The sequence below is a fragment of the Nicotiana sylvestris genome, chromosome 2 (genome assembly GCF_000393655.2).
Source record: "Nicotiana sylvestris chromosome 2, ASM39365v2, whole genome shotgun sequence".
NCBI classification, from domain to species: domain Eukaryota; kingdom Viridiplantae; phylum Streptophyta; class Magnoliopsida; order Solanales; family Solanaceae; genus Nicotiana; species Nicotiana sylvestris.
This window is the reverse complement of record NC_091058.1, coordinates 34274214-34300614: the sequence shown is the minus strand read 5'-3', so window position 1 is coordinate 34300614 and position 26401 is coordinate 34274214. Positions and strand designations below refer to the sequence as shown.

Below are 26401 nucleotides of genomic sequence, written 5' to 3'. Positions count from 1 at the left end.
TAAATCAAAGGAGGGAATCAGGAATAACAACTCCAAACTTTTCTTTCGTATTTTTCAGCTCAACATATTATCTTCCAAATATGTTTTATAAACAAAATACAGTTAAAGAAAAGATAATATCCTAAAAATATTAACGAAAAACCCCATAGGGGGCGCATGATTAGCAAGGTTAGCTAACATACGCCATCGGCCATGGCTAGACAACGGAAGAAGCTCCCATCGCCATTGGGAGAGAAGGATAATGATGCAAGTTTAGTAACACCAGCTCAGGTACAAAAAGGACGGTGGTTAACTGGTATGGGCAGTGCCCCTACAGTGTTTCAAAACCCAGCTCAAGGTGAGAAGATAGTAACGCCAGATACTGGGTTTCAACAGGACACCTTTGGTACCCATTTTAAGTTCTCCTTGTTCTTGTTCTTCTGTTTCTGTGGTTGCTTCCTAATTTCTTCTCCCCCTTCCTGCTTGTTCTTCAACCAACAGTCTTCAGAGTTATGACCAAACCTTACACAATCACAGCAAAACTTTGGTTTCCAATCGTACTCAATTTGTTGATTGATTATCCCTCTAGAAGTTTGGAGATTCACACTATCTGGCAGGGGTCGGGATATATCAGCTTCAACAAGTACTCGTGCAAATGATATCTTCTCTAACTCAGCAGTAAATTTATCAGTGTACAGAGGTTTTCCCACTGCACTGCCTAATTTTGCTCAATACATCTGTGGCCCAGAATCTCAATGGTAGACCTCGAAATTTGACCCATAGTGGAATTTTACTCATACAGCTTGGGTCAAATTTGAAATCCACACTCCAACACTGCAGAATAAGAGGTTTATTGTGGTATGTATATGGACCATTATGAAGAACTAGGTCCCTATCTACCATATTTTGGAATCTAAACACAAAATATCCTTCATCATGATAAAGGATTTGAGGTTGGTCAGCAAAATCCCAGACATTTACAATGTAATTTTCCATCGCTTTCTCATATGGATTATCCCCCAAAACATAGCCAATTAGGGCTGTACTCCAGTAATTCTCCTGTTCTTTTGTTTCTTCATCATCAATTTGCACTACAACAGTACCATCGCGAATAATAGGGGGTATGTAATTCAATGCCTTACCCTTTTGAGAACTCCTATTGTGATACCTAGCTGGCACCGCTTCCTCCTCTTTGTTCCCAATTTCTCTGGTAGGTTGCACATTCCCTGTTGCTGAGAAATTCAGTCTGCGATGAACTACTTCAGTGTTTTCCTTCATAGCAGGTTTCACTGCAGATTCCCCCTTTTCATTCTCACTTTCCTCCACGATTGGTTGAAATTTTTGTGGTAGGAAGCTTCCAAACGTCAAAGATGATGAGAATACTGGGATGCAAGTAGAGAAGAATACTCATACCAATCCTATACCAAATGGAATGGGAACTGAAGCACCCAAACAAAATGTAGCTGCTGAGGGCACTCAAGGAGAGATGGGGAATGATGAAGGGACAAAGTATGTTAACAAAGGAAAAGCTATAGAGACATCTATAGTTTTTACTTCTGCCAATAGATTTGAGGTCCTACAGATGAATGATCCACAAACACTCCAAGGGGACGCTGGCCTATCCAGCTTCACCCAGAAATGAACCTTTGTACTTGGAATATAAGGGGGCTAAATAAGCCCCACAAACAGAAGGAGCTTAGGCTTTTTCTGAGGAAGTATAAGGTGGATGTAATGGGATGTTTGGAGACAAGAGTAAATGAGAGAAAATCTGCTAGAATTATCAGTCAAGTAGCAAGGGAATGAAATGTATGCTGCAATTACAATGCACATCTAAATGGTAGGATTTGGCTATTATGGAAAGGGAATGTAAATGTCCAGATTATACAGATTGAGGATCAGTTTATTCACTTTGAAGTACATGAGCCAAATTCTAACTTTAGAACTACAGTAACCATGATATATGCGAGTAATGACAGCAACCAGAGAAGTCAATTGTGGAGGACACTTATTCAGTTAGGGACTACAATTCAAGATTGTTGGTTATTATGTGGTGACTTTAACAATGTTTTGTACACGGATGACAGAATTGGAACCCTAGTTACACAAGGTGAGACACAAGGATTGCAAGATTAACTAAACACATTGCAACTTACCCAATTGAAAAGTTTGGGGTGGTATTATACTTGGTATAACAAGCAAGAACCTGATAAAAGAGTTTAAAGCATGATTGACTGGGCATTTGGGAATTTCGATTGGCTGCAACAATATGGTCATATTGAAGCTGAGTTCTTAAATCCAGAGGTGTCTGATCACTCTCCTATTTTGATCAAGTGCAGTCAAGGACATCAGATGGGGAGTCTACACCCTAAACCATTCAAATTGTATAGTTCAGTTATGGAGAATGTTGAGTTTAAAAAGATTGTCAACAGAGTTTGGGAGCAAAATATACAGGCAGAACCAATGCATAAAGTTTGGTAAAGATTGAAGATGTTAAAGGGAGACTTGAAGAAATTGAATGCTTATATGGCTTCCTACAAACAACACCTAAACCATGCGAGGCATAAGCTTGAAGTTATACAGACAAAACTTATGGTTCAACACTTGGATCAAGATCTGATAGAGCAGGAAAGAAGGGCCTTGGCAGAGGTTGAAAAATGGAGCAATATAGAGGAACAAGTACTTAAACAGAAGTCCAGAGTTGATTGGATCACATGTGGTGATTCAAACTCAAAGTACTTTCATGCTCAATGGAAGATGAGGACTAGTAGGAATGCAATCACAACTATCTATAGAGAGGATGGAACAAAAGTGACAGATCCTATACAATTGGAGAATGAGTTCATCTCCTTTTTTTACTAAACTCATGGGGAAAGAGGCAGTATTCACAGGTGTCCAAATACAAAAGTTATTCAATAAGGTCCATGCCTCACTTTAAGTCAAAAAGAGAAGCTCATTCAGGAGATTACATTAGTGGAGATCCAAAGTGCAATAAAGGATATGCCTCATGAAAAGGCCCCTGGGTGGATGGATTTCCAGTTGAGTTTTTTACTAAACATTGGCAGGAAAAGGGTGATGATGTTTGTGATGCTGTCAAGCAATTTTTTGCAACTGGGAAGATGCACAAATGGATTAGTAGTACTGCAGTGACACTAATTCCTAAAGTGCAGAATCCTAGTTATGTCAAGGACTATAGACCAATAGCATGCTGCACAACCTTATACAAGATCATTACAAAGGTCATCACAGCAAGAATAAAGAGAGTAATTGGAGGTCTGGTAGGGGAATCATAATTAGTTTTTATTGGGGGCAGATGTATCACAGATAATATTCTCTTTACACATGAATTGTTCAAAGGCTACAATAGGAAAGGTATCTCTCCAAGATGTGTCCTGAAAGTTGATCTGAGGAAAGCTTATGACACCTTAGAATGGACATTCCTGGAGAGAGTGCTATTGGACTTGGGATTCCCTTATAAATTTACAAGGTGGATTATGGAATGTATCTCTTCAGTAACATATTCTCTAAACATAAATGGGGGTCTGACTAAGCCATTTAAAGGAAGAAGGGGGATAAGACAAGGTGACCCCATGTCATCTTATCTTTTTGTCTTGGCAATGGAATACCTAGAAAGGGAATTTGCTCAGATGATGAAGAATAAAGTGTTCAAGTTCCATCCCAGATGTTAAAAACTTGGAGTGGTGCATGTTTGTTTTGCTGACGACCTTCTCATGTTTTGCAGGGCTGACTTATAATCCATCAGATTGTTAAGACAAACTTTTCAAAAGTTTTCTGAAGCTTCCGGTCTTCAAGCAAATGCAGAGAAAAGTGCAGCTTACCGAGCAGGTGTCTCAGTGAACCAGAAACAGGATATACTACAAGAACTGGGGTTCCCTGAAGGTACACTTCCATTCAAATATTTGGGGGTACCTTTGGCAGCCAGAAAACTTATAGTTATTCAATGCTGGCCACTAGTGGAGAGGATTACTCAGAGGATCAACTGTTGGACAGCACGACTCTTATCTTATCCAGGATGAGTTCAACTGATAAAGTCAGTTTTGTTTGGAATACAGTCCTACTGGGCACAGACCTTCCTACTACCAAAAAAGGTGATGAAGATGGTAGAAGCTATTTGCAGATCATTTTTATGGACTGGTTCATCAACAATTTCAAAAAAGGCCTTGGTCTCTTGGGAAAAAGTCTGTTTACCACAAGTAGCGGGGGGTTTAAATGTAATGAACTTGGTATTTTGGAATAGAGCTGCAGTGGAAAAACACCTCTAGGCAGTGGCTAAAAAGAAGGACTGCTTATGGATCAAATGGATCCATACTTTCTACATAAAGCATCACACACTCGAACATATGCCAATACCTAAGAATGCAGCTTGGGTAGTCAGGAAAATTTGGAGTCAAGGAAGCTCATTGAGGATGTTCAAGGTATTCAAGGAAACCTGTTGAATAGGTTGGATCAATTACAGAATGGCAACTCTTTTAGTATTAGGAAACTTTACATGCTACGATTCTCCCAACTGCCAAAGGTTCCATGGAAAGGCATAGTATTGCAGCCAAGATTGCATCCCAGATTCAAATTCGTTCTGCATTACAGAGAAGATTAGCTACAGTTGACAGGCTACTGAAGTTTGGTGTTCAAATAGATCAACAATGTGCATTCTGTAAGCTAGCTGGTGAAACATTCGACCATTTATTCTTTGAATGCTATGGTGACAAAGGAAGTGTGGTCGAGACTCTTGATATGGTTAGGACATTGCAGACCTATTCAAGATTGGCAACGAGAGGTGGAATGGATAAGTCATTATGCCACAAGAAAAAGTGGACAATGGGAAATTGTTACCTGTGTCTTTGGCATGATGGTTTACACTATATGGAGGGATAGGAACAAAGTTCGATTCTAGGGAGGTGCAGTAAATGTGAACAGCATATGCAGGGAAATAACAATTCATATACACACGAGAGGGCAGGAAATACAACACTGGCAGGGAGCACTTTCAACACTCAACAGATACCCATAAAGGATAGATAAGTTCTTGATGTATTTCAATTAGCTGTTAGTCTAGTTAGTTACTTAGACTTCAGTGGGGAATTCACTGAATCTATAGATAGAAGACATGTAATGAGGAGTAGATGGTCTGCGTCTACATGATCTGTAAATTTCTTTGGAATGAAATAGAGAAACATCGTATAAATTTTTATATATATAAAAAAAACATATATTAAATTTATAATTTGATAGGAAACATGTATCTTATTTTTTAGCCTATCTTGTATACTAATACATGTGATATCCCATACATATCCACATATTTTGTATTTAACAATTGCATATTATATTATATACCATCTTGTATATTTTAAAAAAAGATACGCAAGGTATATATGTGGGATATATACATTATATACCATTTATACATATGGTATATATTATTTATACAGTATAAGCTGGTATGTTCTGAAAAGTGTGTGTATATATATATGACTCATGAATGCTTCACGTTTAAAGCCTTTCAATTTATTTAGTGATTGAATTTTGTGGCAGGGCGAGAAAATAGTGAAAAGGAAGAAAAAATCGTGGAATAAAGGTTTTTTAAATTTATTTTGACAAATTTATATTAAAGAGGGATTACTTTTTAGATATTCTTTTTTCAAAATCTTTGATATATTTGGGTAAGTGTTATTTATGAAAGAGAAGAAAAAAATTATGGAAGAGAGAGGGAAAAGGAAATGTAATAAAAGTGTATTGATGAAGATGGATCCTTTAGTTAATGATCTAACAATGTGAAAGTGCTAAAAAAGTAAAAAAATGTGCCAGTTTTGAAATAAACAAAGATTATTATCATTTATGAGAATAATTTTTAAAAAGGGAGCAACCATGTAAAAATCTCAAATATGAGAGGGCCTATTGTATTGTGGCTTCTCTGGGTCTATTGTTGAGCCCATTTGGAAATAACCTATTTGTTTTGGGCTTCATAATAAGGAAAATTTTCTTGAACAATTGAATATAGAATCCCAAAGAAAAAGAAGATTTACCCTAAATAGCTGTCCACTTAATCGCTTAAACTAAAAATAGTTGACATATGCATACTATATATATACAATTTATATATGATATGTATCTAACCGTGTATAATCAATATACTATATATACCGGCTAGGAAAAATAAACAATGTACCTAACCGGCTATTTGTGTAAAGATCCTAAGAAAAGCTCCTTATCTTATGACACTTATTGAGTATTACGGAGTTCAATCATTTTCTTGGTTCCAACAAATGAATAATTTATGGGAAGTAATAATTCCTTTGCACAAACATTGTCTACAGTTTATTGATACCAATGGGAACGTTTTTCAAATTTCAAATAAAGAAAAATTTCACTCCTTTAGTATCCAAGGTTATGACTGTACCGAGAATAGATGTTGGATTTAATTATAATGAGATTTGACCAAAGGTGATAATTGTGTTTGTGGATGTGGAAAAATGACCAAGGAGAACGTTGTATAAAAGACCCCACATTTCAATTATTCCTCCCCATTAAAATGCTGACAATAATTGCACGGCCTAATCATTTACTTTTAGGTAATTTGAATGGTTAAAAATTATTCCCTCTTCCACTTTTTCTGGCACGTATATTAAAAGTTAATTTTCATTTTTAGTTCTCACCCTTACGCATATCAAGAAAAGATAAATTTTTTTTCTTGTTATACTCACAATATTTATTATTTATTTTAAATTATTTTTTCAAATTCAATAAAATATACATCAATTAATATGAATGTCATCGTAAATTATACACTTCATTTATTATTTCGTAAGGAGCGTGAAAAGTCAAAGTGTACCAAGTAAAAGTGCAGATAGGGAGTATAAGCATGTTAGAGTTACGACATTTCATTTGAAAAGAAAATAAATACTGTAGTGTAGTATTACACAACGGTCTACAGAATTGCCAACTTTTGAAACGGCTAAAATATTGAACGCATTGATTGTGTTTTCTTTCAAGGAACCCATTGATGGAAATGAAGAATTTATAGCACCTTTAAAAGATATTAACTTATATACTGTGATGGTATCAAATAATTTTTTTTATCAGATCATATAAAAGATAATATAGTGATAATGAAAAAGTTCTTCATTGTAAACAAGTCAAATCGATTTGACAATAGTTGACACTATTGCACTAATGATATCATTTAGATGTATTTTTCACGCTTTTTTAGAGGCTCTTCACATAAGAACCCCATATTGGAGTCGGATAAATACACTATTTTAAAGAGTACTCCTTTAGTTCAATTTTACTTGTTTATCTATATTATTATAAAAGCATGAATAAAATATTAGATTACAAAAATAAGCTTTTAATATTAAGCATAATAACTCATAATAAAATGACATAATCAGAATTCTAGACATTAGCCTTGTAATCCTATTAGTTTTAGGACATAATACTACACATTAGGAATACTATACGATTACCTTTAGGAATCCTATTAGTATAATTATTTTTGGGAATATATATTAGCCTTGTGATCCTATTACTTTTAGGATATACTTCTTAAAAAATTCCTATTATTAATTCAATTTGAAAATGTATTATATTGTCCAAAACCATTTAAAAATATGAGAGTCTATATTATTATAAAAGCACGAATATAATATTGACAAACCAAAATAGCTCTAAAATATTAAACAGAAGAACTCATAGGGAAAGGACATAGCTGTAGTAACTTATTTTTTTTTGAACTGCAATAACTTCTATGTTAATTTTTTAATATTTAATATTTTAAAATTAATACAATCTTGTATATTAAATTCTTATTAAAATATGTAGGAAGGTTTAATAAAATCTATTTCATAAAATCTTCCATATCGATAATATATTACCACTCTATAATATTCAATACCAAAAAAAATAAAGTGACGCTAAACGGACTGCATAAAGCGTTGAAATTGAGAAAAAAATTCCACAATAATATATTATTATATTATATTTGAACTGCTTTGCTCAAATAATATTTTTTATTATTAATTTTTCGCGTAATATAGAAAAATATACCCAATTATTAAAGAACAATTAAGAAAAAGTTTAAGAATATAAATGTGTGAGAAAAGAAAGAAAAAGGTTGGTAAGAGCCAATACCACTAATAATTTTGCAAACATAAAGATCTATGGAATGTCATCGATCTTTTTACTCTTTAAAAAAAATTATGGTGGAAAAAATTTATAATCACGGTTAAAGATTCAAACATGAGATGACTAATATTAAGAATCTAAATCAACAGAAAATAAATTATATTTTATGTTAAAATCAAATAATCAAATCTTTCAATTAATTATTAGCAAGAGAATCTAATTACATTATTTTTTAAATTCATCATATGAGTAAAATTATTTTTCAAGTTAAAAACAAATCTTACGGTACATAAATTTATTCCATAAAAAGAGTGTTAGATTTTTTTTTAAAAAAAAAATAGACCACAAAGTAAAAAATATTAATATAATACTAAAAAGGCCATACAAGTGTTTGAGGAGGCACAGTCAAAGCTAAATCCTGAACAAGAATAAGCTTTTAAGACTATATTATAAATAATCGACTCTGGTATAGCGGGATTATCCTTTGTGGATGCCTCCGACAGAATCGAAATAATATTCTTATGTCATGCATTACTTGCAAATGTCATATCAAGGTGCATGATATTGTTAACAATATGAACAAGTGGTGTACTAGCAACGATTTTAGTATGAGGACGTACAACTCAATTCAAATTTGATATGTCTATTCAAATAACTGAAATAACCATCAAATATATCAAATCAGAGCAATAGTGCTAAATTTATAAGGAAAGCAAAAGTGATAATATGAGATGAAGCATTTTTGGCTAAACGTCAAACGATCGAAACAATCGCCTAGAGTTTTAGAGATATATTGGATATCGATGAACCGTTTGGTGAAAAAGTAATAGTTTGGGAAGTGATTTCTGTAAAGTACGATTAGTAGTTCCAAAATTGACCAAAGCAGAAACTGTAAAAGCTAGTTTGCCAAAATTATACTTATGACCTCAAATGAAAAATATTCAAATGACAAGAAATATAAAAGTAAGAACAAATGCAACATTCAATGACTTCTTGATTCGTGTCAGAAACAAAGAAGAGCATCCAATAAAAGATGATTTGATTCTTCTAGAACACTTGGCTATAACTCCAATGGTAATAGTAGTGCATTTAATAAGGAAAATATAGATTTTCATCATTAGATTAGAACGCAATTTGTGCAAATTACATGATAGAATTTAAAGAGTTATCTTAGCTAGCAGAAATGAATATGTTGATTAACTAAATAAAAGATTGACTGCTAAGTTTTATGGTAAAAATAAAATATTTTTCAGTTTTCACTCATCAGAAGATGATACCTACAATAACTACTAAGAAGAATAATTAAATATTTTAATACCAAATGGCCTTCTACCGTACATGTTTGTTCTCAGATTCATTATTTATTATGTATGTTAGTGTCACCATATATATATAATAGACTAAGTTAAAATTAATCGTCCATTGCATATAGGTTGATTTTGAAGAAAAATATGTTTGTCATGCTACTAAAAACTTAGATCCGTTGAATAGCTTATGTAATAGTGCACATATGGTATATAGAAGTTTTTGACAATAACGTCATACATGAAGAACTTATGATACTGGTCAATATGCTTCTAAGTATAAATTTATCTCCGAATTCAGTTTTCATCTTCCAAAACTAAAGAATATCCTTTTAAATTTGTGTGAAAATAAGTTTCAGTTTGTTTATATTTTGTAGTTATAATAAATAAAGCACAAGGATAAACATCCTAAATATTGAACTATATTTACCACAATATATTTTTTCTTACACGAATAACTTTATGTTGCGCTTTCAAGAGAGATATCAATATCAACAACAAGAGTTCTGGTTATGGTAGAGTAACAAAGCATGAAGGAAATATATACAAAACAAACACCGTCTATAAAGAAGTATTCAATAAGATATCATCACATTAAATACCTTTAAACAACAATACATAATTATCTACTTAATATGACTAAAATTGATCATTTATGTAATCTCTGATGATATCCTTTCATTTTGAATTCACTTATTATGGTAATGTAATAATATTTTTCGCCATTTAGATGATTGTTATAGTATGATATATAAAATTTCTCTCATTAATTAAATTTATTATTCCTTCATATAAATAAATATTTAAACCATCATGTGTCATTATTAACGTACAACGCACGTTTATAGATATTAGTTATATTAAAAATACATTTTCACTTTTACTTGTTTACTATACAAAATCAAGAGAAAGACAATCTATTTTTTCTGTTTTATCCTTATTATTAACTCCTCATTCCCCCATATTATTTCCCAAGACTTTTGAAAATGATATCATTATTATTAGATAAAATTATAAAATATATATTTTATTTATTTTATCTTAAAGGGAATGCAAAGTCAAAAGTGGAACTAAAAATGAACAAAGGAAGTATTAATTAACGTTTGTTATTAATATATTATATTATGGATGTTCATTTAGTACTCCGTTGTAAATCAGCTTTCTAAAAAAGCTTATCCATAGGGGACTCCGCCCTAAATATGTTTATCTATTTAGTACTCTATTGAAAAAAAAGCTTCGTGAAGAAGCTTATCACTTTGGTACCTGGTTAAGGATAAACATTACCCTTGGTAGAAGATTATCCATACCGGGTATAATGAGCTTATTCTTTCAGTACTCCGTTATGGATAAACATTACTCCCAGTAGAAGATTATCTATACCTGGTACAATGAGCTTATTCTTTCAGTACTCCGTTATGGATAAACATTACTCTCAGTAGAAGATTATCCATATCTGGTATAGTAGCAACTTACACAGCAGCTTGCAGTAGCAGCTTACACAACAGCTTCCTTCTATAAATAGAGGAGATTTCAGTTTATTATGTACATCGGTTTGAATTCGAATAATATATCAGTTTCTCTCTATACATTTTTTTTACTTTACAATCTTTATTTTATAACACGTTATCAGTACGAGACTCTACTATTTTGAGCAATTACTTCGAATTTAATTTCTATTTCAGTGATTGCTTCATTCCTTCTCTACTTGTCTGATGTGGAAGAAGGTGGAGAAACCACGTTTCCATTTGTAGTAAGATAAGCTATGAGTTAAATGTGTTCTACTAGTTGCATGTAAACCTAAGAATCTGTAAGTATAAGGAAACAGAAGCAAAGAAAGAAGTCACAAGGGGAAAAAATTCTAAAGAGATAAAACAAGAGAAGAGCGGCTGAAGTAAAAGAAAAGGGTATTCATCATCTATACCATTTACTTGGAGTGAATTTTGTTGGAGAAATGGCTCAAATATGGGCATGGATTATGATTAAGCCGCTTGCATTAAGTTAAGCCTCGCCAAGGAGATGGACTTGTGTGATTTATTCAGTATTTTCATATGGAAGAATTGATAAGTGTTCATCTCCGATGTAAGATGACGCTCTTACGTCCGTGGTTAGATCTTGTTCATTGCGAGCATCATAAGATTGATTATATCCTTGAGGTGATGAGTTTTTCTTTTTGGCAGTAGTGGTTGTTTATATTTGGTTTAATATTTTTATCATCGCTTGCTTGGTTATATGCTACGTATACACTACTTATTTTGATATTTGTTTTTATCCGTATTATCTTAATAAAGGGTTACAAAGTGGATAACATCGTTAGATCCACTTAAACTCCAACAGATTTTGCAAAAAATATACAACCACCAGAAGTGATTATATTCGTATATATCATTGTAACTAAATTTTGTTAACCACTAGAAGTAGTATATGTCTATGACCACCAGAAATGATAATTTAGGCTTTCTATGGTTACAATTGAATATAAGCTAGAGAAATATACTCTATAGTACATGCATACCCCGATTTGCTCCTAAAGTAGTAAATATTTTAAAAGAGGTTGAAACATCACAAGTTGATGTGATTAATGCGTGTTTAGATAATTATGTTTCATTCCCTTGAGGATGTGACTTTTGATAATATTAATCCATTCCCTGAAGTGAATATGACAATATTAAATATGAACGCGCTCTTGATGCAAATATATTACGATTCACCTCGAGAAGAGGTAATATGATTGAGAGAATATATACTCAATATTTCTCCTGAAGTAGTACAACAATTGGAATTTTCTCCTGAAGCAGGAAATATTCTGAAACTGTGTCTTTCTGTGCTTAAATAAAATAATAAGTTATTCAAAGTTATTTTTGAAGTATATTTTCATTCCCTGGAGTGAAATGAAGAAATACCACAACTCACCTCCTGAAGAGGTAGAATAACAAAGGATATAAATCTTGTTTTTATGGCATAAAAATCATTGTCGCACGTACCCATTGTAAGTAAAATATCTTGGATAATTTTATTAAATATCACTACAACCATATTAATATGTTATGATTAGTTATTGAGTTCCTCAAAGGAAATAACAACTCATGTATCTTTCCCTAAAGGATATAATGATTATGTGGTTGCCACTTTGATATAAAATATTCAGTTGTTAATGGTGTTTCTCCCTGAAGGAGACATTTGTCACAAAGTTGGTGGTAAAAATACTGAAATTCTTAATTTCTTACATTTATAAATATAGAGTTGTCTTTATATTGTTCATTTAATTATGATTTTCTGTCCTGACACCTGAAGTGTCTGAGCACTATTTGGTAATACAAAATTTATCAAAAGCTCCTGAAGAGCTAATTGTTGCTCTAGAAGACACATGATACAAGTAGTGTCTTCATAATATTTGATTGTGAAAAATAAATTGAAGGCTCCCAAAGAGCTTGTATGCAAATTTGTCATTCATATTATATATGATTGTGGTCAAACATATATTGCAGTAAATCCGAAGTTTACTAATACAAATGGCTATCATATTGAGACTACAAATGATTGGAAGATTGAAAATCTTCACGTTTTCACAATCATAGGGGGTAAAATAATATAGTACCTGCTTTATTCTTCAATTTGTACTACATCATGTATCACGGTAAACCAGAAGTGTACTAATACAAAAGCAGTCACAGTAAACCGGAAGTTTTACCGAGGCAAAAGTAGCTACAATAAACCAGAAATTTACTAATACAAAAGTAGCCATAGTAAATCAGAAGTTTACTAATGCAAAAGTTTATGTCATAGTAAACTAGAAGTTTACTAAGAGATAGCACATGGCATGATAAACTTGAAGTTTTCATTTGCCATTTTTAAATGAGCTATTTGAGAATTCAGATAAGCATATACTGAAGAACTATAAGATTCTTCAGGAATTCTCATGTGTTGCTTGTTCTCATAATAAATTGATTATACCAGCTAAAGTTGGGACTAAGACCCCTGATTCTGAAATATATAAAAGGTGAATATGGGCTCGTTCACCTATTATGTAAACCACTTATAGATGCATATATGAGATGGTTACATGTGTAATAATTGTCAACCTGCAGTTTGGCATTTGAAATTGCTTTTCTCGATTAAGAGTATAATTTTCAGATTATGAAATCAAGACAGTTCATCTTGATAATGCTGGTTTATATCCAAGCTGGTTTAGCATTAAATACCTCCTATTAATGGCTAAACCATTGCTTATGAGAACAAAGCTTCATGTGTTGGTCTAAAATTTTCTAAATTGCATATAGCAGCACTTGTATGCATCAGACCAACAATATATGATAAGTCCTCTCCTCACAATTGGTTTAAGATCAGAAACCAAATATTTTTACTATCTTTTGTTGTGTGGTATATGATTAATATCTTTACCATAATACACAAAGATATGTTTTCCAAAGATGATTGGGGATATATGTTAGTTTTTCTAACATTTGGGGGATGGAATAAACAGCTGAAAAATATGCTATATGAATTGAATTATCATTAATATGATCCTCACTTAGAAGATAATTCAAGTCGAATGCCAGAAGTATTTGTTTACCCAAAATTAAATATCATATTTCAGCTGCAAATGCTCCTATTAAAATTAACGTCCCTAAAGGATAAAGTTTACTACACACATGAAGCGTAGTAAATTGATCGGTTCCAAAGGTAACCATCCCTGAAAAATGATAGGAGCAAATGATCAAAATGATCATAATGAGGATGAAATGAGCTCTAGAAGATCCTACGACATAACATTTCATGAAACTCCAGAAGAAGTTCAGGTACCTGAAAATAAAGAAAGCTATGAGATCTCAACAAGTTATGCTGCTTCGAAACTGATACAAAATGATCGTCGATGATATATTTGATACAATATAATGCACAATATTGTAAAAGATTGTGAGGATCAGACCTGTAGTCCAGACACTTGGAGATGTCATTCCATTTAAATGCAATGCATAACCTATATGACTCATTTGATTAAGTCTATATGAAGATCCCTGAAGGATTTAAAATGCCTGAAGCATATAATTCAAAGTCTCGAAAAATGTACTCGATCAAATTACAAAGATCTTTGTACGGTTTAAAGCAATCTGGGCGCATGTGGTATAATCGCCATAAATCTTATTGGAACTCCAAAAGAGCTCCAAAAGGGTCTTAAAAATGCTTTTACATAGACAAAGTGTACCCATTAAGTAAACCAATGGATATTCAATCACTTGAAGTGAATAAGGATCCGTTCCAACCTCTAGAAGAGGATGCAGAACTCCTTGGTCCTGAAATACTCTATCTAGGTGTAGATGGTGCACTTATCTTGCTAATGCTAACAAAACTGGTGCAGATCGTATTGGTTATGCAGATGCAGGTTATTTATCTGATCTCCATAAAGCTCGATCTCAAACCGGCAAGCAGGAAATGCATATGATCGAGATCAGTGATTCATTCGAGAAACATGTTGATTGGAATGTGATAAAAGACCCACAATATTATACAGAGACAATGTTTCATGCATAACCTAATTAAAAGGGAGGATATATAAATGTGATAACCCAAAAGGTCATCACTTGTTTTAGAATTAAATTCCGTGCTCTGAGGCCTTAAAAGCCACTTTCAACATCACCTCTATTTGTGTGCGCAGTCCAGCCGCATATCCGGAAGCCATTTTGTGAAAATCTGTGAAAAATGATGAATTTTCACTTTAAAATGAATTTAAGTTGACTTCGGTCAATATTTTGGGTAAATAGATCCGGACCCGTAATTTGACGGTCCCGAAGAATCCGTAGGAAAATATGGGACTTGGGCGTATGCCCGGAATCGAATCCCGAGAAATGAATTTTTTAAAAAAAATATTTTCTAGAATTATTTATGAGTTTTGGAAATGAAATGTTTTTAAAATTTGATGGTATTGGTCCCGTATTATGGTTTCAGAGCCCGGTACAGGTCTTATATATAGTTTAAGTCGAGTCTGTGAAATTTGGTAAGAAACGGACTTGAAATGACGTGAATCATACCGTATTTGAGAAAATCGGAAAAATAGAAGTTCTTAAGTGATTTCATAATTTTGATGTTAAATTCATAGTTGTTGATGTTATTTTGGTGATTTGAATGCACGAGTAAGTCTGTAGAGTGTTTTTGAGGTAGTGTACATGTTAGGTTTGGAGTCTCGAGGGCTCGGATGAGTTTCGGATAGGCGTCGGAGAGTTTTTGGACTTAGAAATCTGGTATTTCTGCTGTCTTCTGGTGTCCAGGGTTTTACTCTATGCGAACGCAAAGAACAAACGGCGCAGGGGACAGGTTTGCACTATGCGAACGCACAGACCTGGATGCGAACGCAGAGCTTTGGGAAGTTTCTCTATGTGAACGCACTGGGTCAGTAGCGAACGCATAGAGTGGGAATGGGTCCGGGGGCAGGGTAGTTTTAACCTTATGCGAACGCGGCCCTTAGCTTGCGAACACGTAGGTTAAGAGAGTCAAACCTATGTGATCGCATAGGCTTGTTCGCGATCGCATAGCTTATTTTTGCCGAGTCATTTAAACAGAACAGAACACATACAGGATCAAACCAAAAAATCATAACTTCTTCTTCCAAACACTAAATTGGGCGATTTTTGAAAGAGAACTTCACCACAAATTCATAGGTATGTAATCTTAGACTCATTTTCTTCAATTTCTATTAACACCCATTAGATTTCTAGGCTTAAATCATGTTCTTAAGGGTAAAAAATTAGGGATTTGGGTAGAGTTAGAGCTTATTGTATAAATGGAATTTAGTCCTCGTTTTGGGGTCGGATTTCGAAACTAATTACATATTCGGGCTTCTGGGCGAATGGGTGATCGGGTTTTGGTCCGAACCTTGTGTTTTGACCAAGCGGGCCCGGGGTCGATTTTTGACTTTTTGGGAAGAATGATAGGAAATCTACAATTAAGCATTGAAATGGAATTGTTTAGTGTTTACCGATGTTATTAAGTCAATTATGTCTAGATACAATTAATTTGGAGCCAAATTCAAAAGGAAAAGCGGTGTTTGAGGCTTGAATTGGCCGTGGAAGTTTGAGGTAAGTGTTTGGTCTAACCTTAGCTTGAAGGATTAGGAGTCGAGTCCTATTTGCTATGTGGTATTTGTTTGGTACGACGTATAAACATTGTGACGAGTATCTATACGTTGGTGATAAGCATACTCATGAGTCTTATATTGTGATTATTATGACTTCGTTGTATTATTCATGCTTTGGTGAGGATTTCTATTGTTGGCCAAAGTTTGTGGAAGTAATTGTGACATTTGAACATTGAGGAGCATTGGCTCAAGTTGTATAATGAAATGTGAAAGTATAAGTGGTAATTGAACCTTTTAGAGCATTGACTCAACTTGTGAAGTGAGTTGTGAAGTAAAAGTGAGAAAAAGAAGAGAATTATTACGTAGCCTCCCTTGCCAGGACATTGTTGATTTTAATGTTATCTCTCTTGCTGGAATGTTGATATTTCTTTTGATATTGTTCCATTGCCGAGATTCTTATTGTAATTTCATTTATTCTCTTGCACTATTGTTTGTGATTGTTGTTTGGGTGAGGAAGTGTTAAAGCATGAACGGTGATGACGTGCATTGTTTTGGTGTGAGAGTGTTAAAGCACAAAGGGTGATGCCATGTATGATTTGTGAGGAAGAGTGTAAATCACGAAGGGTGATGTTGTGCCGCATGATGTACAATTCCGTGCCGATTATATTGATTGTATAGTGAGGACGAGGTAAAAGCACGAAGGGTGATGCCGTGCACATTTTCATTACTTGATTGCTTTGGTGAGGACGAGAGTAAAAGCACGAAGGGTGATACGTGCACTTATTGATTCCTGATTTCTTTATTGATATCTGAGATATGTTGTTCCTTTTAATTACCCGTTGTCTTTCTATTCTAAATTGATAACTCCCCACAACATGTCTCCCTTTCCATACTTGACTGTATATTACTGTTCTTCTTTTCCGCTGTATATGGTTAAACTGCACAGGTTTATCTGGTAGTCTGGTTCTAGCCTCGTCACTACTTTGCCAAGGTTAGGCTAGGCACTTACCAGCACATGGGGTCGGTTGTGCTGATATTACACTCTGCACTGTGTGCAGATCCCGAGCAGCAGCTTTTGGACATTAGCTTGGGTGGCTGTCTTCAGTCCATACAGAGATCCAAGGTAGTCTTGCAGGCGTCCGCAGGCCCTGGCGTCTCTCCCTATCCCTTTATCCTGTTTCATTTACGTATTTCGAGACAGTGTATTATTTACCTTTCAGACTTTGTTTGTAGTACTATTAGACTGTCTGTGAAGCTGTGACTCCAATTCTGGGTAATCTTGTTTAAACAATTGTATTGAATAGATATTGAGATAGTTTATTATTTTTCTTCCGCTTATTATAAATTTCGCTGTCTATATATTATTGCTTCATAACTGTTAAAGGATATAAAATGGGTAAAAAGGTAATTTGTTCAAACAGTCGGCTTGCCTAGCTCACATTAGTAGGCGCCATCACGACTCCTGAAGGCGGAAAATCCGGGTCGTGACAATAAAAGGAGATAGAACGAAGAACATTTCACCAGAATTATTATACACACATGATCTTCAGGAAAATTGTGACATTGATGTGCATCAAATTAGTTCAAGTGACAATCTAGCAGATTGTCTTTACCAACTTCAACTTTTGAGAATATGGTACACAAGATTGGAGTGCGGAGACTCAAATATTTGAAATAAGATTTTCTTAAGGGGGAGTAAAATGCGTATAGTACTCTTTTTCCCTTACTAAGATTTTTCCCACAGGGTTTTCCTTATAATGTTTTTAATGAGGCAGCCAGCAATGCGTATTACTAAATATGTGTACTCTTTTTCCTTCACTGAATTTTTTCCCATGGGATTTTTTTTCTAGTAAGGTTTTAATGAGGCACATTATCTTTTAATGAACATCCAAGGGAGAGTGATATGAATATATTATATTATGGATGTTCATTTGGTACTCCGTTGTAAATAAGAAGCTTATCCATATGGGACTCCGCCGTAAATATGTTTATCCATTTAGTACTCTATTGGAAATAAGCCTCCTAAAGAAGCTTATCACTTTGGTATCCGGTTATGGATAAATATTTTCCTCGGTAGAAGATTATCCATACCGGGTATAATGAGCTTATTCTTTAAGTACTCCATTATGGATAAACATTAACTCCAGTAGAAGATTATCTATACCTGGTCCAATGAGTTTATCCTTTCAGTACTCCGTTATGGATAAACATTACTTTCAGTAAAAGATTATCCATATCTGATATAGTAGCAGTTTACACAGCAGCTTGCAGTAGCAGCTTACACAGCAGTTTCCTTTCTTCTATAAATAAAGAAGATTTCAGTTCATTATGTACATTAGTTTGAATTCGAATAATATATCAGTTTCTCTCTATATTTGTCTTTACTTTACGGTCTTTATTTTATAACAACTTTATATTAATATGGGAGTCACAATTCAAAGATAATTAAGAAGCCACTGGATTAAGGGTTGTAGAACCGCAAGCACAGGATGACATGTATCTCTCATTAAACTTCACACGCGACCATTCATATGCAAACTTCGTACAAGGCTTCACAAATTAAATGCGTAATTATTAAACTAGGAACTTGATGTTGATGGGACTTCAATTTTTCCCCCAGATGGCATACCGTAAAACCACAATTTTTTCATACTCCGTCGGTCCAAATTTGTCAATTTTCATTTTGAAATTTGAATAGTTATAAAGAAATTTCTTAAATACTACTGATATATATAATTTATAGAGAATTAAAATTTTAAAAAGATAAGAAGCGCAACGGCAAATCATAGAGAAAGTAGGGAAGTCATAGTTTTAAAAATAACTTATTTCCAAAATATGATATTTCTTCAAATACGAATTCAAACTCTCGAGCTCGAAAGCCATCTAAATAGGGGTGGGAATAAGTTGATTCGGTTCGATTGTGAATGCTATCAATTTGGCATATCGGTTATCGATTTTATAAATACGCCAAGTCGATAATTGAAACGAGAAAATATCGATTATCAAGTATCGGTTAACTCAATTTGGAGGGATGAAGTGTAGTGTGTAATGCTAATTGATATTATAACCTTGATCCCTTTTAATTATATTTTAAAGAATGAACAAAAGTTTCATAATACATATCTATCCTCATCAAAAAAGTTTGTTCAATTGTAAATAGCAACAAAATTTGTTCAAATTACTTCATATATTCGCACATAGATGAACATCAATGAGATTATAAAATGAAAGAGAATGACTTTACCTTATTAACTAGAATTCTTGCATGAACTCTTCATTAGTTCTTTTTTATATCAAATGTAACAATGCTTGAATGGAGAGAAACATTATATATCATAAAATGCACTGATCCAAAATTGTAGCAAGAACAACATGCTCAGAAAATGTGGCACGATTACTCCAGAAAATACTGAATATTGAAAATGTTGGGGGACCATAATTAGAAAAGTTGTTTTCATATTAGAAATTAAGAGATTTGCTCAAGTCAAATTATCCAAACACATCAAAAACAACAAGAAATAATAGCAATTACACCTTGAAAAATAAAAAGTCCACATATCGTATTAATAGAATGAAGCTTTAAAGTGAATTATATATACCTACATAAGAGTAAAATTGGAATTTTGATAAAGCTTTATTGGGTTATCGATTAACAGCTTGTTTTGATGCTTGCTACTCATTATATCGTATTGTATTGTTGTTATTCCAAAATAATGTTTATTTTGATTGTTTATGTTGAATTGAATGTATTGTTAATTTTATTGTTCCGGAAAAATGAAATGTCCCATTTTATGAAACAATGGATTTGGTGTGTTGAGATCGTTTCCTATTTTTCTTTCTAATTATGCCCTTACTTTTTAGTCCATAATTATATTTTACTCTTTACTTTTTTTTAACCCCAAATCTCCACCCTATTAACATACTTTATCTTCATCCAATACAATATTATAAAATGATGGGTAACAATGATCTAAACAAAGTGTAAATCGTTAATAGTGTTAGCAAACTAAGACCCAAACGATAACCCAATAACTCCATACCGACAATCTCACCAATTTATTAAGCCCTTCTGTATGTATTGATGTCGCATATATGTCACCCTCGGGAGTCGTGATAGCACCTGCTAATGAGAGCTAGGCAAGCCAAACCTTACTACTTACTTCACTTTCATATTACCTCTTTTTAGCAAACATAAGGCGATAACATAATAACAACGGAACTTAAATAATTAAGCGGAAGTTAACAATTAAAATATCTGAAGCCTACATCCATTACAACTTTTAAAACCTCAAATACCCAAAACCTTGTGTCACAATGTCACAGACTATCTAAGATTTACTACATACAAGGTCTGAAGTAATAACAGTACACTGTTTCTGAATAGAGGGAAGTGAAACAGGAAATGGAGATAGAGGGAGACGCCAGACCCTGTGGTCGCCTGCAGGTCTATCTTGGGTCTCCGAGTGGATTGAAGGAAGCACTCCAACTACTGTCCAAAAGCTGCTCCGGGATCTGGACACAATGCAAAGTGTAATATCAGCACAACCAACCCCATGTGCTGGTAAGTGTCTAGCCTAACCTCGGCGAAGTAGTGACGAGGCTAGGACCAGACTACCAAATAAACCTGTGCAGTTATATGATATACAACAAAAAATAAAGCAGAAATAAACAAGTAAAGATGGGAGGGGAAAACATGTTTCGGGAAATAACAGGTAAGAACAGATTATCAAAAGAACTATAAAGAAATCAAAATCCAACCACTAACAAGAGTAAGAAAAATAAAGGCAGATTTCACTTTCTTTTCACATCTTGCGGTAGGCGTACTACCCACTCCCTTTTCGTTATATCTTGTGGTAGGCGTACCACCCGCTCCTATTTTATTATATTGTTGCGGCGTGCAACCCGATCCACATATAATATTGTTGCGGCGTGCAACCCGATCCACATATAATACCGTTGCGACATGCAACCCGATCCACATATAATACCGTTGCGACGTGCAACCCGATCCATATATAATACCGTTGAGGCATGCATCCCGATCCATATATAATACTGTTGCGGCGTGCAACCCGATCCATATATAATATTGCTGCGGCGTGCAACCCGATCCATATATAATACTGTTGCGGCGTGCAACCCGATCCATATATAATATTGTTGCGGCGTGCAACCTAATCCATATATAATATTGTTGCAGCGTGCAACCCGATCCATATATAATATTTGCAATTATAACGAGAGTCCCGACAAGGGATCAATAAGGTCTACACTATCTCGGCAAAGGAGAAACAACTATAACCAAACTTGTTCCGACATCTAACTACCTCAACTATAACCAACTCTCGCGTATATCTTCGCGATGGTCAAGCTGGATAAGCCTTCGCGTTCGCGTATACGGGCTAGCATTCGCGGAGAGTAATCTCCTCGAGCCCTAGCGCTCGTATCCAACAGGTCGCGTTCGCGTAGGTTAATTACCCCACCCCTGCCCAGGCCACTTGACCTTCGCGTTCACGTGGACAGGACCGCGTTTGTGAAGATATAGCCCCCCCATTGCCTCGCGTTCACGTAGAAGGAAATTCCTTCAGCAACAATTAACCCATCGTGTTCGCGTGGGTACTCCCGCGAACGCGAAGAAGGTAACACCAGAAACCCAACAGCTGAGAAACCTGCAACATTTACTAAGTTCGAAACCTTCCGAAACAAATATGAATCACACCCGAGCCCTCGGGGCTCCTAACCAAACACACGTACTAACTCAACATCATACGAACTTTTTCGTGCGATCAAATCGCCAAAATAACATCATAAACAACGAATTAAACCTCCAAATCAAAGAAATATTTCAAAACTTCTTAAACCTCAACTTTTGCAAATTAGGTCCGAAACACGTCAAACTACATCCGTTTTTCACCAAATTTTATTAAAATGTCTTAAATCATATATAAGACCTGTACCGGGTGCCGAAACCAAAATACGAGCCCGATACCATCATGTTCTAATCAAATTTCATTTCAAATTTCCTTAAACAATTTCAGAAAACAATTTCACTTAAAAATTCATTTCTCGGGCTAGGGACCTCGGAATTCAATTCCGGGCATACTCCCAAGTCCCATATTTTCCTACGGACCCTCCGGGACTGTCGGATCACGGGTCTGAGTCTGTTTACCCAAAATGTTAATCGAAGTCAAATTTATTCAATTTATAATCAAAACTTAGCATTTTTCACAGATTTTCATATTTAAGCTTTCCGGCTACGCGCCCGGACTGCGCACGTAAATCGAGGTGATGATAAATGAGGTTTTCAAGGCCTTGAAGATACATAATTCAATTAAAAGTAAGTGATAATCCTTTGGGTCGTCACAATATAATTTGTGGGAAGACTCTTAAATTCTTTTGTTCAAAATCATGTAACCCCTTAACAATATTATGCGTTATTAATTCCTTTCGTACTATAGAATTCTTTTATGGTGATATTTTATTACTTGGAGGATTGAATGTAATAAACAAACAATGAAGTGTTATCTGTTTCAGAAAACTAAAGTGTGTTATCCATTTGTATTGGTACTCAATCTTTTCTTTATTTTAAATAAAAAGAATACTCGTTATATCTTATATTACAAAAACAAAAAAAGCTAATTAGTGAAAACATCTGAGACCAAAATATGAAATTTGAAGCTTCATTTAATAAAAAAGTTTATTTAATAATTACAATAGTAGATACTTTCTCCGGTTCAAAATAAGTAATTTTTTAACTGTTTTCACACATATTAAAAAATTCAATCTTTTAACATTAATTAGTATTAAAATTGATCATATTAACCTTTACTATTTCTTTACCTAACACACACTCCAACACTATTTATTCCAAGGACAATGTAGAAAAAAATAATTAATTCATGAAATCTGAAAAAATCACTTATTTTAGATCATAAAAAGGCCAAAAAATTATTTATTTTAAACAGGAGGGAATATAAAAGAATAAATTCTCCTCTTATAATTGAATCTGATCAAATCAATGTGAAGGTAATCTTTTATCGAATAAGGTAAAGGATATATACATGGAACTTTTTCCAAGATTCACAAAATTGTTCAACGTGGGATGTTGGTTATGCAGAGGTTATAACATCAAGATTACTTTTCACTCCACCTTTGATTTTCTCTTCAATTGTTTTTTCCTTTTTCTTTATTTAGCTGTAAAATATGTCGACATGTTCCTGGGAAATGCTAGGCATAAGGTAAAAAGCCTTAAACATCAGATCTTACACGCATTAAAAGTCACATCATGCTGTACCTATATGTGCCGCAGGAATAATTTTTTAAAAAAAAGAAATGACAACATAAATGCTCTTAAATACTCCTAACATTATTTGTTCAGAGGTAATTGTATCATAAAACCAACCAAGCCAAAGATGACCAAAGCAAGCAAGCCTAACACTACTACATTATCATTAAATATTAAAATTCACAAAAACAAGAAAAGCAAAAGTAACAACAAACAAGAATTGAAAGTCTCAAAACACTCCCAGTTCCCAACAATCTAGTACTACTATAGCTTATCACTTTCCCAGTTCCCAAACAATCCAATCTCTCCTCACTACTGCTTGCACGGCAGATTCTTTGAGGGCTCAAAAGCAAAAGGTCCAACATTAAAGAGCTTAACCCCAGTCTCAGAATCCACTGGCTTTGATGTCATTGGTGCTGGTGGTGGCAGTGATGCAGGGATCAACATGGCTCCAGCTTGTCCATTGTGGAAATTTGTTGGGACACTGCACTCTGGTTTTGGTGATTTTGCTAAGAACACCTTGCACTTATGGTAACCTGCTGTGGTCAACCACTTTGGTTGGATGAAGAAGTAACCATTCTTGTCTGTTGTGCCTAGGGCTGTTAGGTGGTACTTTGTGTTGTTGCATGCCAGCTTCACCACCGCTCCTGCACCATAAAAAGATGGTTTACTTTTAGAAAGAAAAACTGAAATACTTCTAGAACTTTTGATTTTAAAATGTGATGGCTTTTTTTTTTACTAGAACATATCATAAGGTAAAGTGTTAATTTCAAAGTTAAATACTCCTAAAGCACCCGATTTTTGAACATGTAATAAGTAAAATTTTAGGTTCCAACTTCCAAGTTAATAGTTCTCAAGTACACTGTTTGTTCCATTTTATGTGATACTCCTACTATTTTACTTTTTAACTTTTTTATCTTAAATATTATGCCTCAGTCAAATAAGTTACCATAAAAATGGAACATATATATAAAAAGAGTGTCACATATTATGAAATAACAGGAATAGTTAAAAAGAGAAGGGACCCAGAATTGGAGAAGCTCCCAAGAGAGTGTCAATCCCCCTGTACTTGCAAGATTTACAGTAAACAACTCCTCTTACACCAACAAACTTCCTGGTTGGAAGAGGAGATGGTGGTTTAACTGGTGGATGAGCAGGCGGAGTTGGTGGTTTACTAGGCGAATGAGCAGGTGGAGTTGGTGGTTTAACAGGCGGAGACGGTGGTTTGACTGGTGGTGAAGAGTGAGAGGGAGAAGAAGCTGGGGCTTGGCCGTGCTTGTGGTGGTGGTGGTGGTGGTGTTGGCCGCCATTATGAGGCTTAGGGGTTTCAACGGGTGGGAAGCTAACAAGGGAATGAGGAGCTAGTTCTGAAGTGACAATGCCTTCGTTTTGGCCAAGAACTGTAAATGAGCTAAGTACTATAACTAGAATGACCCCAAAGGCAGCCATTTTTGCCAAATGGTCTGTTTGAACTGAGTTCTGAGTTGGAGTGAAGGGAAAATGGATTACATTTATAGGGGATTGGAAGAGGCATATTCTATAGTATTATGAACAAAAAAAATATAAAAGAAAGAAAAAGAGCACGAATCATAAATGTAGGGGCCAGTTAAATGGGGTCAGAATGAGGATTAGGACAAAAGGGAGTATATCATGTTCAAGAAATAAAGATTTTGTACAGGTGGCTAAATGCTTCACATGCAGAGGGCAGGAGGGGGCATGCTAATTTTGGTCATTTTGCACATCTAACCATGCGTCGTACAAGTTTCCAATGACCTCCGTTTTCATGTAATAGTAACATCTTAGTCCTCTAAATGGTTATAAAGGAGACAGCACTACATTCCAATGGTTAATCGTGATTAAAGTCAATTAAGGCACAGATAATTTGAAACAGTACGCATCAGCTTTATCTTTCTTTTTCAGTTTTGCCCTTAGCTTTGTAGTTTGAATTCAGAATTGGAGGAGTCTTGTGTACGCTAGTTACTAGTACCCATTTGTTTTGTTTATAGGTCAGTGTTCTGTCATAAGTCTCTGTCTGTATGTGAATACTGGTTCTGGTTCTGGAGGGAGTCCTACAACCCAAAACTCCAGAGGTAACGGCTAGCTGAAAAGCCTGCCTCTTAAGTCTTGGTTTTCTTCTCGAGGAATTTCGGTTCTAGACTAACTTGTGTAGGGGTAACTCAAGGATTTTATAAATTTTGTGGTTAACTTCTATAATGTGTAATATTTTATACCATAATATTAAATTATCTTCAACAATTGCCATAACAGTTGATATTTTATAACCAATATGATTTGATAACTTAAAAACTAAGTAAACAAACTATGTTAAATTATCTTGATGATATCAACAGAGTATATGACTCATAAACCCTCCCATTCTTTTAAGTTCTTCATTAATGAGAAATTAATTCTTTTTACTACTTGCACATATATTTTTTTATCTAGGCATGAGAAGCTGAAGCTAACAAGCATTCGCAGCAGGCAAAAAATAGTTGGGATTAGTGCGAAAGTTGCAGGAACCATGATAATAACACTGGCATGAGGCCTATTATTGAATTATTTTGAGATAATAGTATTGTATAGCCGCGCAAATAGTTTCAGACGCGGACTAAAAGTGAAAAAAGT

The 26401-nt window shown here is 34.3% G+C and overlaps 2 protein-coding genes across 2 annotated transcripts; both read right to left on the bottom strand.

The window, feature by feature from the left end:
• Positions 1-368: 368 nt before the first annotated feature.
• On the bottom strand, positions 369-1257 carry LOC138884175 (uncharacterized). The gene is made up of 2 exons (XM_070165169.1): positions 780-1257; positions 369-697 (listed from the first exon to the last, which is right to left on the bottom strand). The coding sequence occupies exons 1-2, from the start codon at positions 1255-1257 to the stop codon at positions 369-371; spliced, it is 807 nt and encodes a 268-aa protein (XP_070021270.1).
• Positions 1258-23904: 22647 nt separating this feature from the next.
• On the bottom strand, positions 23905-25273 carry LOC104216317 (non-classical arabinogalactan protein 31-like). The gene is made up of 2 exons (XM_009766338.2): positions 24802-25273; positions 23905-24423 (listed from the first exon to the last, which is right to left on the bottom strand). Exons 1-2 carry the CDS (start codon positions 25223-25225, stop codon positions 24089-24091), a joined length of 759 nt encoding a protein of 252 aa, XP_009764640.1. The 5' UTR covers positions 25226-25273; the 3' UTR covers positions 23905-24088.
• Positions 25274-26401: the final 1128 nt, after the last annotated feature.

Excerpts from the sequence above, each read along its gene's own strand:
- LOC104216317 (XM_009766338.2), bottom strand. The coding sequence starts at position 25,225 with ATGGCTGCCTTTGGGGTCATTCTAGTTATAGTACTTAGCTCATTTACA. Across the intron at positions 24,424-24,801 it reads GGGAGCTTCTCCAATTCTGG|GAGCGGTGGTGAAGCTGGCA; the intron begins GTCCCTTCTCTT and ends TTTATGGTGCAG.
- LOC138884175 (XM_070165169.1), bottom strand. The coding sequence starts at position 1,257 with ATGAAGGAAAACACTGAAGTAGTTCATCGCAGACTGAATTTCTCAGCA. Across the intron at positions 698-779 it reads TTTCAAATTTGACCCAAGCT|GCAGTGCAGTGGGAAAACCT; the intron begins GTATGAGTAAAA and ends GAGCAAAATTAG.